This window comes from Poecilia reticulata, linkage group LG1 (genome assembly GCF_000633615.1).
Source record: "Poecilia reticulata strain Guanapo linkage group LG1, Guppy_female_1.0+MT, whole genome shotgun sequence".
NCBI classification, from domain to species: domain Eukaryota; kingdom Metazoa; phylum Chordata; class Actinopteri; order Cyprinodontiformes; family Poeciliidae; genus Poecilia; species Poecilia reticulata.
Window position 1 is genome coordinate 6,111,869 of NC_024331.1, and position 17,463 is coordinate 6,129,331.

The 17,463-nt window shown below is 37.0% G+C and overlaps 2 protein-coding genes across 2 annotated transcripts in view; one reads left to right on the forward strand and one right to left on the reverse strand.

Annotated features, from left to right (window-relative positions):
- The window catches only part of LOC103475290 (zinc finger protein GLIS2-like), a 39,374-nt gene extending 38,748 nt beyond the window's left edge, over window positions 1-626 (reverse strand). The window contains exon 1 of the mRNA XM_008426841.2: window positions 182-626. The gene's annotated coding sequence lies outside the window, so the exon portion shown is untranslated. The remainder of the gene's footprint in view (window positions 1-181) is intronic.
- Window positions 627-5,362: 4,736 nt separating this feature from the next.
- LOC103475220 (uncharacterized) lies at window positions 5,363-11,880 on the forward strand. Its single transcript, XM_008426716.2, has 10 exons — window positions 5,363-5,440; window positions 5,586-5,864; window positions 6,556-6,789; window positions 7,872-7,976; window positions 8,049-8,261; window positions 8,986-9,318; window positions 10,229-10,486; window positions 10,594-10,690; window positions 10,775-10,832; window positions 10,905-11,880. Exons 1-10 carry the CDS (start codon window positions 5,386-5,388, stop codon window positions 10,995-10,997), a joined length of 1,725 nt encoding a protein of 574 aa, XP_008424938.1. The 5' UTR covers window positions 5,363-5,385; the 3' UTR covers window positions 10,998-11,880.
- Window positions 11,881-17,463: the final 5,583 nt, after the last annotated feature.

The following is a 17,463-nucleotide window of genomic DNA, read 5'->3' on the forward strand; positions in this document are numbered from 1 at the left end:
GAGAGAGAGAGAGAGAGAGAGAGAGAGAGAGAGAGAGAGAGAGAATGAATTTCCAAAGTGAGTTTCATCTTTTAAACAAGTGTAGTGTAACTTTTAAACTTGATTTACATGTGTACATATTTAAGGAGAAGTGTCAAGTTGCCTATGCTTTTTTATTGATCGTGTTATTGAAAGAGTTTACCTTTTAGGAGCGCCTCCGTTGCTTTTGTAGCTTGTTAGGAGATGCTGTCGTTGTCTTCGAGAACAATAATAATAATAAAAAAAAGTCAAAATCAAGCCAGTTTGTGTGGCTCTCCTTGTAACATCTCCCAGTGATCTACCAGTTGCAAACCGGTTCTCTTTAAAGATTTTTTTTTTTAAATGTTAGAATTAGTGTCTCTGTAGCGAATAAAGTGGTCAGTTTTCAGGTAGGTAACAAAAAAACTTTGTCAAAGAAATAGTTTCTGTCAAAATTACACTGCTAAAAAATTAGAAGAAGAAGAAGAAACACGATTCAAAGGCAAACAAACACAAGAAAAACTGTCACTCGGGTTTGAGTGATGTAAATTTGAAGTCGTCCACAGATAATAAGGCGGAGGTTTTCCTGGAGGTGCATCGCCCAGTTGCGACGCTGGTCAACTGAAGCACAGAGGAGCGGGGAGCGGAGAACAGGCTGTCCGAGAGGAGGAGGCTGACAGAGGGCGGAGAAGAGGAGGAGACGCTCCCCCCGCCAGCTGCTCTGACTCTTGAGTGGGAGGCAATAATACATACCTTTAAGTTGCATAACGTCTCTCAATCCAAACGATTTGGAAGATGTTTAGAAAAATAGGTTTTTATTAAACTTAAACACTTCAATGCTCTAGATGTGAAAGGAACAATTCACACGACAAAGATGCATCCCAGACAGACTCCGTTTCTAACAGAAAGTCTGTAGTTCGGTATCCAAGTAATTGCTTCAGCGCGCGTTGCCACCCTCTAGTGGTCAAAGTACAACACTACACCAGAAAAACTTTATAAAAACAACTAGTTTTTTGGCCTGTCACAAAAAAAATAACATAAAATTGTCTTTACCTCTACTTTTAGTTTGTCTCAAGGTAAACTACTTTTTGCATAGAGCAGACTATTATTCAGTTAAATTGAAAAAGTTTCTGCTATGTATTTTTTGTCTTTTATTATTATTATTATTATTATTATTATTATTATTATTATTATTATTATTATTATTATTATTATTAATTCCAAAAACAGTGGCATTCATTTGGGGGGAAGGAGGGCTAACAAAAATTAATCTTCCTGTTGAAACTGTATAGGGATAAAAAAATAAAAAAACACACTCTGACAATAACTTTTCTTTTTGGCTGAAGTTGAAATCTTTACTAGGGTCTAACTATAATCATCCAATTTTAACAGAAATAAACACTTGACAGCAATACAGCCACTTTTCAGATTCATAGTATCTGGTTGTTCAGTCAAATCCACTCAGTTCTTAGATCTTTGCAATATTTTGCAAAATATACTGATGCCCCTGGTTGGCGAAGAATTTCTAACCTGCTGAAGGTTTCAATGAGCCCATCATGCAGAAGTGGAAATAACACAATGAATAATGTGGATGTTTGTACACACGTATGGAGATATACAAGGTAAACATTTCCCAAACACATAGCAAAGGAAACTCTCGACTGGTTTTAGAGTAAGACAAATAACTCTCCTGGATTGTTACAACTCAGTGGTTCCCACATCCACCTTATTTTGCAACCCACCGCCGTAACGGTTGCATGCATTACAACTTCTGCATAAATACTTGCGGCTTGTGCTCACACACTCATACATTTGTGCTGAAACAAGGAAACATTGTCGGACTTTAGCTGTTTGTTAAATTCAAGCTCAATTAAAAGGTTCCTCATGCAAACTCTGTTGTCTCCTAGTAGTCTTTAAGACACTTCAAAATTATTATCATCACTTTAGTTGTTTTGAGAAGTAGACGCTGATTGAACTCCGTAAAACAAGAATGAATCTTCTCCCAATTCATGTTCCAAAGTTGTGCTTACACTAGTGCTGTCAATCGGTTGAAATATTGAATCAGATTAATCAGATTGTTCAGGGGACATCTGACAGATAAGGAAGATTTTTTTTTATTTCCTATATTGGGTGCCCCTCCACTTTCTGATCCCCTGGGCAACTGCCATATGAAAAAGCACCACTGTGCTCACATTTTCAAAAACATGTTTTGTTGTCTCAAACCAAACATGTCTGAGTATTCTGTTTTCCAAGTTCTTAATTTCAGGAAGGTATAGAAAACTCCCTCTCTATTCATTTCCTATATGGACCTTGTGCAACAGTTGCTTGTCCTCATCCATTTGTCATTCGTTCTTTTTAAATTGAAAAGAGCAAAAACATGTAATTCTCTGCATTGGCTTTTAGAAGAACCACTAGTGTTCGGAGCAAAACTGGACGTCAGCGACAGCAGCGTGCCTGGACTGTCAGAGGTCTTGTCCAGATCCGGTACGGTGTTCCTGCAGCGTCTAGTGCAGGTAGCTGGCCCAGAGTTCTCTGGCGTCCTGGAGGTTGGCTTGCTGCTTGGGGTCCGGTCCGCCAGACTAGTAAAGCGCTTCCTGGAGCGACTGAAAGAACGGCTGAGGAGAGGCGGCTCCTGCAGCTACAAGCAACAAAAGAGTGCCTGCCTGACCCGAAGGACCCGTTTCCGGACGTGGTCTTAGATCCAGGTTTCGAGAAAGACAGTGGGCCCCTGCTGCAGAGTGACGTATCAGAAATGGACTTATGTAAAGCTAGTCCAAAGGCACTGTACAAATGCTGTGTTAAAATCGTGAACAGAAGGACTCTTAACGGAAGGCCAAGCTGTGTCTGGAGTGGCAAATTTGGAGAACTGAAACCACAGTGGAGGACTTTATACAAGCCTCCAATAAAAAAGAGGACAGGTGACCTACAATGGAGGATCCTTCATGGCACCATCGTTACGAACTCGTTTTTATCGGTTATCAGTCCTAGGGTTTTAAATGAGTGTCCGTTTTGCAGTTTGTCCGAGACTGTTATTCGCGTTTTTATGGATTGTACACGTTTGACTAGTCTTTTTAATTTTTTAACGAGATTTTTTAGCCTTTTTAGCGTGGTTTTTACTAATTCTATTTTTTTATGCCTTACAGTCGAGCGACGAGTTTTAAATCCCGCCTTTTAAATTATTTAATTGCAGAAGCAAAAATGTCTATTTATAAAACACGACGTGACAAGTTGCAGGATGGACCTCAGCTTGATGCCGTGGCTCTGTGGAAATGTAATGTCAAGGTCAGGTTAAGGTTGGAATTTTGCTTCCACAGAGCCACTGGAGATTTAAATAGCTTCTTGCAATTGTGGGGTTTCAAGAATGTATTGTGCAACGTTTCTGAAGAAAAAGAATTAGTATTTAACAAGCTGCTGATGTGAATATTTTTTTGTTGTTTTGTGAGTGTTGTTTTTTGTTTTTTCTGTTTGTGTATCTAATTGTGTAAAGTCTGTGTTTTTTGTAAGATAATTGTTAATAAATGTTTTGTTAAAAAAAATCATCTTCTTTTTTTTACCAGGGTGAGTTGTAGAAGTGTTGAAGTTTTTTTTTTTTTTTTTTGCTTGTCAGCAGACTAAGCCTGTATGTAGTAGGGTGTTCACTGTGTTCATCACAGAGACATCTTGGGGAATGAATCCGTGTCTGTGGAGGTTAGTTTTTACCAAAATCACACTTTGTATTTGCTTATGTCCAGAGTGTGTGGGGTCTGCAGAAATCTTACCTATCCTTTTCCTGACACAAGTCCTGTCAGCATTTTGAATATTAAGCACCTTCTCCTAACCCCACCATGTGGTCTCTTCTGTTTTGGCATCTGCTTGAAGGATTGTTGTAATTGTTGTATTTATTGGCAAATTTTGTGCAGTTTAGTCATTTTAACCGTGTTTGCATAACCTTTGCTTGTTATTAGCAAGACAAATTACTCATTGGTCAGGGACCACAGATGGAAAAATTTGCTCTTCGGCTAATTCTGGTGCATTTACAAAAATGTTAATTAACGTACATTGTCCCTACCGAATAAATTAAATACATTTTGTGAACCAAACCCCAAATGATTGTCTCTTGTTGTTGCTGCCCCTCAAGCTCTTTGACTTGGCATTCATTTATAATATTATGATAGCCATAACTTATACTCTTATTATAATCATAATGTGGGTTATTACAGACATTTTTCTGAAAAGAACCCAGGAATAATCTATTATTCTCATTATTTGATACCAAAGTTACAGTTACTTGTTTTACTTGCAAGCATCCCCACAAGTGTAAGTGAAAGTATTCTGACAAGTAAACCAACATTAATATAAGTATTTTGATTTGGGTCTTATTCAGTTACTCAAAATGTTTAGACTTCCTTCTTTAAAACTTTTACGCTTTGAAATAAGGAATAGTTTAAACTATTTTTATAAATCTGGAAGTTGGAAACTTATTTCCTCTCTTTTCGGGCACCCTACTCTTCCTGCTTCATGACACTCTCTCTGCCCGACTATGATTTCTTATGATTAGATAGAAAAAGAAATAGATTTAAAGCAAAGTTTGCATGAGAAAACACACAATCTGATTGATTTTATTGAAGTTTGAGTCTACTGTTCTGTCTTGACGTTACTTGTGTGATTAATTTTACAGGTAACTTTATGTATTGTTACTGTGGTACTAAAATCTCCGGCATGGGGAAGTGGGATGATCTCGGGTTTCTTGACACTCTGCAACACTGATAGTTTGTTGCAGTCTGGACTTGTTGTGTTTGGTGGATGTGCTAAACCACACGTCTGTGGACCAACACTCCCATTGACACACACTGTAAGTTGAGAAAGTCGGGTACTTTTCTGCATCTCAAGCTGGTTTATAACCATGCTTTATAATCGGCCCAGACTGTTTGCTGCTTCTGCGTCGGAACTGCAGTATTAAAATAAAAAACTCAAAACAATGTAACTCTCATCTATGACAGCACATGCGTCTTTATGATGCATTTTATACCTTCTTCCCCATAATAGCTCTGCACCAAGAAAACAGACCCAATAAACACAAGAAAAAGCAACTCAGCGTAGATGTAATCTGAATTTTGAATGTTAAAAACCTCGTTCGATAAGCAACTTGACGCGCATATGTAAAACAGGAAGGAAGAGTCATTTCAGTATCGTGGTTATATCCGTTCTGTTCGCCTCATTTTCTTCAGCAACCGTAAGAAGACCAACCGCACTTCGCAACACGATTGCTGTCAACATTGGCTGGCGAGTTGCATTTTATATTTACCATATCACTGGTAAAAAATAATAATTATTATTATTTACTTTGGTTTTTTTATTTTGTTTGTTCGTGTGTTTTCTCTTACTAGAAATTGAGGGGATACGTTGGCCATGCTGTTTTTACAAGCTGAACGGATGTTTTTGGGCTTCGTCCTCTGCGTCTCAGGTCTGAAACAGAGTTTATGTGTAGCAAGATGGAGACACAGACTGATTCTTCATCTGACATCAGTTGTTGTGTGTGTGTGTGTGTGTGTGTGTGTGTGTGTGTGTGTGTGTGTGTGTGTGTGTGTGTGTGTGTGTGTGTGTTACAGGGGCTCTGGGAGCAGAGAGAAGCGTCTGTGTCCTGAAGGGCTCATCAGTCAGTCTGACTTGCTTTGCTGGAAATCCAGCCGCGCCCACGAGCTGGCACTACCTCAAGGAAAACAAAACTCTGAGTGTAATCAAAGAGATTTCTGAAAGTGTCACCTACAGCATAACAGAGAACGGGACTCTGACTATCAGAGATATAAAGAAAAGTGATGAGTACAGCTTCTGCTGCCAAGAATCCAGCGGGGAATGTCCGGAGAACAGAACGAAGCTCCACGTCACAGGTACGCTTGAAATCAGATGTTTTTTAAACGTTATATAAAATGACAGAACCTTTCTCACACCGTCTGATGTTAATTTAGACTAAACAAATGTTTTGAAGTAGCTATGATTGTCAAAAAGATTTTCCTGGCTAAGTTCCAAAATGCTGAGTGATCAAAGGTCAAAGGTTCCGTATTAAGGCCGTTGTAGATAGAAAAAAAAGGGAGAAGTACATTTTTGTCAATTTTGAGATTAATCTAAAACATTTTCTTGGGGAAGAAAAATGCTAGAAATACCTCTGAAATTTTCTAGGGGGAAAAAATCTTGAAAATGTCAAAATGTATTTATTTTTTATTTGCTTGAAAAAAAATCTGAAATTTTGAGAATTATCTCAGAAATAAAAAAAAAAATTGAAAAATTTCTACTTTTTGAAATTATCACAATGATTTTCTTTAACTCCAAAAGTAAACCAAAAATTTCAGAGACTGATCTACAACATTTCTTAGTTTTTTCTAGTCAATTTTTTATTTCTCAAACTCAAGGAATTGCCATGTTTTTTATGGGTTTTTTTTAGCAGTTTGCTGGGTTTTTTGGCCAATTCCTTCTGACAAAACTTGTGTAACTGAGCTATATTTTTAGGACGTCTAGGTCAGACAAATTTTCTTTTGGACGGACATGAGAGCTTTGTCATTTGGCTGCATGCTGTCATTTCAGACCTCCAGGTAAAGGTGTTTCCTGCCTCAGAGGGACAGAAAGTGACTCTGATGTGCTCAAGCAGCTGTTCTCTGACTGAAAGCCCTGCAGCCTTCATCTGGTACCAGAACGGAGAGTTCCTCTATGAGGACTGGTCCCCCTGGTACCAAGAGCTGGTCAGCAGTGACCAGGCAGTCAGATACTCCTGTGCTATCAAAGGCTACGAGAATCTCAGAGCTCCTGACGTCTCAGTGGGTCAGTGACACCAGAAAACGTGATACAACGGGTGAAATAAGTAGTAAGTTATGTGAAATGAGACAGGGAAAATGTATTGAGCACACCCAGCAAAGAAGGTGGAAAAAGGCATGGAAAGCCAAGACACCAACTGAAATCGATCAGTGATTGGAAAGTCATCCTGGCCCTTGATAGAGGAGTGAAAAGAATCAACACAGGAGTTGTCCAAGAGCCAAAGGTCACATGAGGAGAGTTTCAGAAAGATCTGAAATCAATGATAACCAAAGCGCTCAACAGCCATGATCTGTATGCTCACCACACAGGACTCCACTTCTGAAGAAAGACCATGATGAAGCTCGTTTGCTACCGCATCACGTTTGGACAAATTCTGGCAGAACGCAGGCTGGTCAAGATTGAACTCTCTTTTGAACCCGAGTACACGTCATGTTTGGAGGACAAAATGCACTGCACCTCACCCCAAAAACCACCATACCGAAAGTATGGTGTTTGGAGGAAGTTTGGAGGTGAAAGTATCATAGTGTGCGTTTTTTTTTTCTGCATACGGTGCAAGCAAATTTCATATAACTGAAAGAAGGATACCTGCAAAAATGTACCCAGACATTCTTGAGAAGAATCTGCTGCCCATCTTCCAGAATGATGAAGTTGAAACAAGGGTGAACGCTGAACATTTCAGCAAGACCGTGATCCCAAACCCAGAGCAGAGGAAACTCAAATCTGCTGGAATGGCTCAGTCAATCACCTGGTTTGAATTCAATGGGTTCAAAGTATAAAACAAACTAATCGTGTTCAATACTTTTTTCCCCGTGCCATTTCACATTAATACACATAACTTAATTTCTGTATTTATTTGTTTTGCTTTCTTTCTATGTAAGGATTACTTTGATCGTCACCAACACCTGCTGAAAATGTCATATCAGTATTTCCTTTAGGAATATGTTTGTTATGAAACGTCGTGTCGTGTTCAACACTTATTTTACCCGTTGGATTATTTATTTACGTTTTTTGTTTGTTTTTTTTTAAACAAAACCAATGAATGCATCAAACGACAATTGGAAAATTATATCATGTTTATTTCCCTACAGACTTCATCAATTCAGACTGTTTCGGTGTGACGTATTTAAATTCAGAAATGTGTCCTGAGAAGCTGAAATCAGCCAAAGGGCTGTGCTCCATCACGTACCCCAGAGGTGACGATCCCTCGCAGAAACACACACCATCCAGTCTAACATGTAATAAGTTTGTTTATTCCCCCCTGACAGAAGTACGAGTTAAAATGCTCACTGAAACGGATTACATCACGCTGATCTGTAACACCAGCTGCCCCGCCGCTGACGCTCACACCGCCTTCACTTGGAACTGGAACAGAAAAGCTTTCATGGACTGCACCAGTCAGGACATTATGTTATTTAAATCTGACGACTACGTCTCCTGCGCTGTTAAAAACAATGAATATATGCACTCTGATGAGATCTGTAAGTAACTTTTTTAATAGGCATTTGTTGTTGGGGGTTTTTTTACCCAGATGCTTTCTGGATGGTGCATTAGGGCCAATGCAGATAGAAAAAAGAAAAGGAGGAGTACATTTCAGGCAAAAAATTTAGAAGTTTTGAGATTTATCTAAGAAATTTTCAACACAATCTTGGAAATGTCTGAGCTCAAAATGTCGACAATTTGCAAGGAATAAAGCTCAGAAAAAAACTGAAAAAATAAATGTTTAAGTATCTGTCTTAAAGATTATTCTTTAAGAAAGAACTTAGAAATTTTTGTGTTTGAAAAGTGGAAAAATTGCTAGAAAAACATCAAAAATTTCAAGATTTATCTCGGAATTTTTTTTTAAATCTTGGAAATTTCTGAGCTCCAAAAGTTGACAATTTGTGAGTAAAAAAAAAACTCACAAATTTTTTAAATTGATCTCAGAAACTTTCTAGAAAAAATCATGGAAGAGTTTCAAAAGTCAAAGTTCTGCTTTTTTTTTTTTTTCTTGCTAAACAAAATTAGGGACATTTTTTCTGGAAAAGTGTTTCCTACAAAATGTCTGAGATTAATCTAATAATTTGAGTTTTTTACTCTCAGACTGTCGACTTTCGGAACTCAAAAATTTCCTTGATTTATTTATTTAATTTTTCTGTCGATAACGGCCCTAATACGTCGTTGTTGTGATCGGTTTCCACTAAGCATTCTAATTTCATTCTTCAGGCACAAAGTCCGGAAACGTGAATTATGTCAGCAGGAGCTTGTGCATGCTGGAAGGAGCTTCTGTAAACATTTCCAGCAAATACACAAAGCAACACTCAGCCCATTCCGACTTGTTATCGTGGTATAAAATAAAGCGAGACATGAAGGAGGAGGCTGACGTCACCGTTATAGAAGCTGGAGGCCGGGTAGAGCACCACAACATGAATAATTATGAACATACGCTCACAATCAACAACCTGATGAAGAATGACTCCGGAGAATACATGTTCACTCTCAATAAGTATGATAAATGTGATCAGCCTGACCTGCTGGGAGCGATCCTGGTGGTCACAGGTAGTACTTGTTTTTTCATTTATTTATGTATTTGTTTGTGTGTTTAATTTATTTTATATTTAGATCATATTTAATTTTCTTGTAATTTCCCACTTGTGTTAAACGTTAAGGGTAACATTTATGCTACTAATATTTAACACTTTGGATAGGAGTGTCTTCACAACAAATAATCGATTTCCTCAGAGAGAAATCATACTGACAAACAACATATAGGTTTTTGTTTAACATTTGAAAAACTCTCCATCATTTTCCTTCAACTTCAAGGCCACGTCCCACATTGTGTTGGTCTATCAAAAAAAAGAAAAACTCTATGGAGCCATATTGGGGCCATAAAGTTTGTTCAAAAGAAAAAAATTTAAACTGAAAAAAAAATTTGAAGCAAAACCTAATCCAAAAAGAGGTTTTTTATTTTCTTTCAGTCTCACATCCTTTGTTTTTTCAGTTTCAATTTTTTTCTTTTTTTGAACAAACTTCATGACCCTAATTCAGCTTTCGTTAAACTCCTGACGTTTGTAGTTGTAACGTGACAAAATGTCAAGAGCTCTGAATGCTTTCAGAAAGCTGTAAAGTAGGAATGCACGATATATTGGCACCAACATCGGTATCGGCCGGTAAGTCATTTTTTGAACATATCGAAGACTGGGCTGATACAAACATCCGATATTTATTTTTTTATCCGTGTCTGGTTGTTGTTTTTTTTTACCCCCAAAGGTGTTGAAACAGTACTGAAATATATATGACATCAGTAAATATCAGTTATAAGATAAGATATTGATATCGCCCAAAATGTTTATATAGGTGCATCCTTACTGTAAGGGATATAAAATATTACAATACACCACCCTGCCAAACATATGCTTTTGCTTTTTGACCGTTTTTCATCAATCTCCCGTGTCTCAACGTGTTCCAGGTCTGAAGGTGACCATGACTCCCTCCGACGTGGTGACAAAAGGTCAGAGAGTCACACTGACCTGCAGTACAAGCTGCCCTCTGAGTGAGGAGACAACCTACCTGTGGTTCTTCAATGAGCAACCGCTGAGCCTCAGTGGGGGCCACAACAAACAAGTTGTTCTAAACCCAGTCAGAAGTCGGCATGCAGGAAACTACTCCTGTGCGATCAGCACCCCTCAGAACATCAGCTCAACCCTGGAGGTGCTTACCGTCAGAGGTGATTCAGGGATTGGCCGTGTAAAAGTATATTCCGCACAAATGAGGAATTCATTAGACCAAGCAGTTGAGCTGAAATCAAGCCGTTTGTATTTATCTTTTCCATAGACGGAGATAATACTGCGATAATGGCAATGAACATAACAAAACTGGTGTTTTTGTTGCTGCTTCCTCTTGTTGGATGTAAGCTGTACTTGATGCTGAGGTAAAACACCTTTAATTATTCCACGTAATGATGCCCTCTTACCATTACATTAACACATTTAACTTTCATTTTTTCCGAACTAAGAAAAAGAAAAACTGCAACTCGCCCAGCCAAGCCGAGTGAAAAAGTGGGAACCGAAGAGGTGATGACAAGCTCTCAAACTGAAATGGCTGTTTTTGTGTCTCTCGGCTAAGTGTTTTGTTTTTTCTCACAGGTGACGACGTCCCAACATGAGATAGTCCCGCTTACGGACAGAAACCCTCGTCCTGAAAGAAAGCCGAAAGACAGGCAGCAGGACTTTGTGTAACGACTTGACTTTATGGGCTGCGGTATTTGATATAAGCCCTGAAAATAATGTACAGGGTTCATAAAAAAAGCAACTTTAAGTGTCAAAGATAAGGCCTTTTCCGTTGATATCACTTCTTGCTTATGGGGTGGATGTAACTTCTTAATCTAGAGACACGTTCGAGCGCCGATGTTCTCAGATCAAGAAAGATAATCGTAACCTTTCATTAAACAGGATTCCACAAACCTGTGCAAACTAAGTAGTAAAGATAACATCACATTTACTAAGGTTTTGCAAAGCCTCTGTTAAAATATCTGAAATATTCGGACTTAAATAATGGAGACAATGTTTATCTTCTGCCATTAATGTGGCCTTTCAATAAAGAAAAACAAATATGTCAGAAGATAAAGATTAAGAAAAATGAAAAAGGCACAACAACTTAATTAAGTAGGTGTGCACACCGTTAAACAAATACTTGTTTAAAGCACCTTTTGTCTCCGTTTTAGCCTTTTAATTTACTTTGGTAGAGTCCTTTTCTCACGTCTTTACTTAGTCGTATATTCCTAATCTAGCTTTCAAAATTTCTCCATCTGAAAAGGGGTTACTTGTTCCTACCAGAATATCACATATTCTTGCTTAACTGAACTTTTGGTCAAACACTTCCAGTTTGGTTCTTCTACCGTAGAGCATTCTTTACCAAAGTTTTTTAGAAGATTTTAGCTAAGTTTTCTTTTTAGAAAATATTCCTGAAATTGAGCACTTTTACTCAGTCCAGACATACAGAGCAGATTGTTTTCACGCAGATAAATCAACCAGAGCTTGTTGGAAATTGCTGCAGCTACTTTAGCCGCTTAGCATGACAGTTAATGTTTGACATTTGTATCAATTTGGAAGGAAAAAAAAACAAAAAAGTCCAGTGTTTTTAAGAAAGATTTTCTCCAGTTATTGTTGATTGTCTCTACTGTAACATAGTGTACATAGTGGATTGTTTTGTATTCTTCTCCTGACTGACACCTTTGTTCAGTTAGATATTTTTAGCGTTTCAATAGTAAACCATGGCTGCATCAACAGATGGCAAATATGAAAATGTAAGGAACATCCAATTAGGACAACAGAGCCTTATTTCAGATATAATCAGACTCTATTCAGTCAAAATAAAGCATTATCTCATTTTTTAAATCTCAAAACTCTTGAGTTTTAACAGGACTCCGTATGCTGATGAAAGCCAAAAATACATTTTTTGTTAAATTGCCCTTTACATAACTACGCTTGTGCTTAATAACATTGTTTTTAAATATTAACATGTTCGATATTAACAGATATTTAACTTAGAACCAGTTTCAACCATTTTGTAAGCAGTTTATTATAACCATTCATTTAATTTGCCTTTGGGATCAATAAAGTATTTTTGAGTTTCAATTTCATTGAATTTTAGGCAAAATAACTCATGCACAAATTTACCAGTGTTCCTTCTATGCTTACAGGATGTATCGTACAATATTTATATTTATGTATAACTGTTGCGCTACATTTGAACCACACAGCATCAATCAATGATTCATCTCCTCTGATAACTGTGTTTTGGTTAAATCTGATAATATACAAAACTGCTTTACATGGTGTACTTTCATAAAGTTTATTTGAATTTCAAAATGCTTAGAGTATTTGTAATCACTTTTGCCTTACCAAAATTTAATATTCCTTTCTTCTACTAGCCAAATCACACAATGACGATGATGTCACCTAGCGACTTTTAAGACAGCCAATTTCTTGAATAGAATTATTTTTTTTAATATATATTTACAATAATACATACAAGTTACATAAACAGTAACTAAAAGAATGTCAACGCTTAAGGAAGGCAAAAGGGCAAAAATTACAAGCAGGAAAAGGTACAGCAAATTAGGGCAGAATCCCGTTTTTTTCGTACTATAAACTACTACTTTTTCCTACGCTTTGAACCATGCGGTTTAGGAATTAGTGTAATTAGGCCTTGACGTAGTGTGGGTGGTAGTTGTTCTTTCTGTATACTTTCAGTAAAAACATTCAATAAAAAGGGAGCAAGTTGGGAAGATAATTTATAAAATTCAGATGTTAGACCATCAGCACCTGGGAATTTGTTTGACATACATATATATATATCAGTGACGTGCGGTCAGGGAAGCCGTCATCATGGAAAATTATATATAATAATAAAATAATTTATAAAGATATTTTATGTATATATTTTATTATATATACCCTTTAAGCCGCTGTGTGTGCGTGTGTGTGTGTGTGTGTGTGTGGGTGCGTGCGCGCGTGTGTATCAGTGGCGTGTGGTGAGGTTCATAGCTGGTGAGGCACTGACGATCATAATCAGATTTACAAACTGATTATTATATTTATAAGCTCAACAACACATAAGCTTTATATTTATAGCAAGGAATTAATTTAAGAGTCAATTTTCTTCCTGTGGTAGTAATGATTTCTGATTATGTTTTAGTACTTTTAGGGATTGTACTTTGTTGACTTTTCTACTGTTTTTCATGTTAATTTGGACTTTTTAAGTTTGTTATACTTTGGTATAAAAAACAAACAAAAAAAACAAGATTTAGCAAAGAAAAAAACTGATAAATGGACTGAACTTATGTAGTGCCTTACTAATCCTTTTGACCGCTGAAAGCGCTTCACACTGCAGTCACATTCACCCACTCACACATTTATACCAACATGCAGATCGGGGGGCAACTTGGGGTTGAGTGTCTTGCCCAGGGGCACCTCAACATGTGGCAAGAGGAAGCTGAAATCAAGCTTACAACCTTCTGATCATAAGACAATCACTCTACTCTCAGAACCACAGTCACCCTAAAAAATAACAAAAAAAATCCACTGCATGATCCTTTTGTTAATCTATTTTTTTAAACAGTATAACGAGCTACATTTCACAACAAAAAAAGTACAATTTAACATAAAAAGTGAGAAGGTAAGATAAAGGACAAACCATAAAAATACAAGAACAGTGAAAAATTAAGCAAAAATCATTACTATTACAAGAGTTTTAATTCATATGCTGCTATGAATATTGAGCCAAGTGTTGTTGCGCCATCTACCACTAAAAATGCTAAGGGAAAAGGGCTATTTTAAATTTTTTTTTAAGCAATTACTGCAATTTCTTGAACTTTTTTGGGGACAATTTACATTGACCAAACCTACATGTTTTAGGAGATGAGGGGGAGGGGGGTAACCGGAGCACCCGGAGAAAACCCACGCAAGCACGGGGAGAACATGCAAACTCCACACAGCAGAGATCTGACACATCCTCTCTGAGCTGCAGCGCTGACCACTGCATCACCGTGCTGCCCACTTTTTCTTTTTTTTTTTCATTTCAAATTCATCTTAACATTTGGATGTTTTATTGAATTGGGTCAGGAATGGATCTTTTTTCTAGTTGGTTAAACGGGGGCGGAGGGGTGAGGGGTAGACTTGCCTTTTTAAATTTTGTCTTGACGGAGCGTCGCGACCCAGGTGAAAAAAAAAGTATACTTTATTATACAAAATTTTAACATACTTTAGTATACTTTTATTGATGTACTTAAACTGTACTATTTTGGAACAACTAATTTTGTGCTTAGTATACTTTAGTAGTATTTAAATAGTATTAAATTACAACTAATGGTATATTTTAGTATACTATATCTACATTTTTGGAACAATTTCAAGTGTACTTAAAGTATACTTTTTAAATATATTTCAGAGCTTTATTATTATATTTTGAGTGTAATAATTCTGACTCAAAATTATATAATGTATTTAAATTACACTTAATTTTTATTTTTTATTTCCTGCTATTGATAATAAACTACAATTTTAATTAGTCGTGAAAGTCTTTATTCCTACGTACCTATTTTGTAAATGACATGTATAACTACACTACAGTACTTACATTGTTTTAGGCTAAAATTACATGGAAAGATTAATTACACAAGATGTTCAAGGTAATTCAAATATTGTTTTATTACAGACATTTTAAAACTGTCTAATTTTAATCAAAACATTATAAAATTAACACAAATTATAAGTTTTCAGGTCAAAAGTGAACGCATGAACATGAAAATTTAAGTGTGACAATAAAACATGACAGTGAGGATCAACGACAGAACATTCCTGTTCACTGCACCTTACAGAAACCTACAAAAAAGAACAATAGAGCAATTAAACAGAGAAAGCATTTGTATTTAAAGAGAACAGAAAAATGGCAAATAAAAAAATAATACTTACAATTTTAAGACGTTGTGGACTCGCCATGTATGTGACATCATAAGAATTGATGATGATTGGGACCGGATGCCTGGGGTGGAAAAACATTTCTGGGTGCTTCTTTGCCCGTTTATGTTAGAAGTAGAAAAAAAAATAGTCAGCAATGTCATAGAGTCAGTTGATGTTGGCATTAACTATGAAGCTGTTTTAAGTGTGGACTTAAGGAGACAAACTATCTTAGAATCTTTCCATCCATGATCTGAACACGCTGATCCTTGCAGGGTGGTGAGTGGGGCTGGTGGTGCCCATCTCCAGCAGCCATCAGATGAGAGGCAGGGTTCACCCTGGACAGGTCACCAGTCCRTCACAGGGCCCTGAAAGTCAACAACAAATAAAATGTATGAAAGAGAAATGTTTAACAAGGAGAAAAATTCTTTCCAGTTATCTTTAAATCAAATCATGTTTATTAAGCACTTAGTGTTGGTAACACAGCAGTTTTTGATGTTGAAAATATAGCTAGCTCCTCATTGAAAAAACAAACTTGCATCATGAAGACGATGTAAAGGTTCATCCTCAGAGCTGGTTGGTGATCTGGTGGAGTCAGAGCTTCTTCTGAGACATTAAAGTCTTTAGGTTTTCTAACACCCAATTTCTCTGGCTTCCTCTTTCATCTTCATTTGCTTAGTTAGACTGCAAACATATGTTGAAGATAAAATCATTGATGAACGAGTTAGAACAACAACCTCACAATATCAAAGTCTCTCCGTCTTATGGCTCATAATTAAAACCAGGTTAGTTTATGAATTAAAGTACAAGTCGCAACAAACAGCCTCCATGCAGTTATAACATGAAGCTGAATGATTGCTATAGTAATAATCATACAAGTCACAATAAAATTGATAATTATTTATGAAACCAACGTAAGTTATATATCTTTACTGCACTGTTTATAATTAAATGAAGATAATTAATAAGCAAACTTACCACCAGCTAGCAACACTTAGCAGCCTTCGTCCCCCAGGGCTCCTTTTGTGACACACATTTCATTTCCATCGGTTGTTGTCCCGTTGTGTTGTCGTCTAACTCGGACGTCACCAGCTTGAACTTACCAAAATCAGTAACTATTGTCAAGGCCCTCTCTACTTTTAAGACAATATTATGCGAGTAAAAAATGGCGAATTTGAACAGCGTCTGTTATCTTCCCTGCGTTCAAGTTTTTTCTTCTCTTTGTGGCGTTTTTTTTAATAAATAAAAATGTGGAATATCGCCACCATCTGGTCTGGAGTATGAACTGGCGCTAATGCCGTTGATTATAAGGTTTTACATCACACATCTGAAAATTGATTGGGTACTTTCTTAAAAATTACATCATGATTATCATTTTTTTATTGTATGCAATTTTAATAAATAGTAAAAGATTATTAAGGCACTTAAAAATTCATACATAWTCATTCATATTTTGTTCACTTAAAGTATACTTTTATTTAATATATTAAAAGTGTATTTTGGTATAATTATGTTTAAGTGTGTTTAAAGTTCTAATTTCGAGATTGGTACAAGTGTATTTTTAGTATACTTCAGATATACAGATAGGTAGTACACTTAATATTTAGTATACTTAAAGTGTACTTTCACAAATTTAAGTATGCTTGAAGTATACTAAAGTATACTTTTTTTTCACCTGCGGAGGTACGATGGTGAAAGCGAGCGCCCCTTATACAGAGGCCACAGACCTCTGTGTGGTCAGCTCCAGTTTGGTTCCTCTGTTACATGTCTTCCACCTTCTCTAAACACTTTTTTGCTTCGTTTTCCTTACGCTGTCCATTCCTTTTCAGGGAACATTTATCCAATTGGCCGAATTAGACACGTTCTTGACTTTCCTAAACTCTTTTGCTTCTTTTTTGGGTTTCTTCAAACGCAGAGCCCTTCATACCTTTTTCCAAAATGAAAGCTTCTATTTTTTCTTCTTTCCATCCTGCGTGGATTCAGCGTCTGGATTGTCCAACCTCTTTGGGATGGTTTCTCCTTCAAGCTCCATCTCTTCCGTGGATTCCAAATCCGTGGAACAACCCGACGAGGTTTCTTCTGAGCGATCCCGCTCAGAAGAAACCTCTTGGCGTAACACTTGAMCTTGGTCAAGCTGGCTCTCTGGATCTTCCTTCGTCTCTTGCAACACTGAGATCTCCTGCGACGTTTTTTGCTTCTCAGCTCTCAGAGTGTTGGCAAGCTGCAGATCCTCATTTGCTCTTTC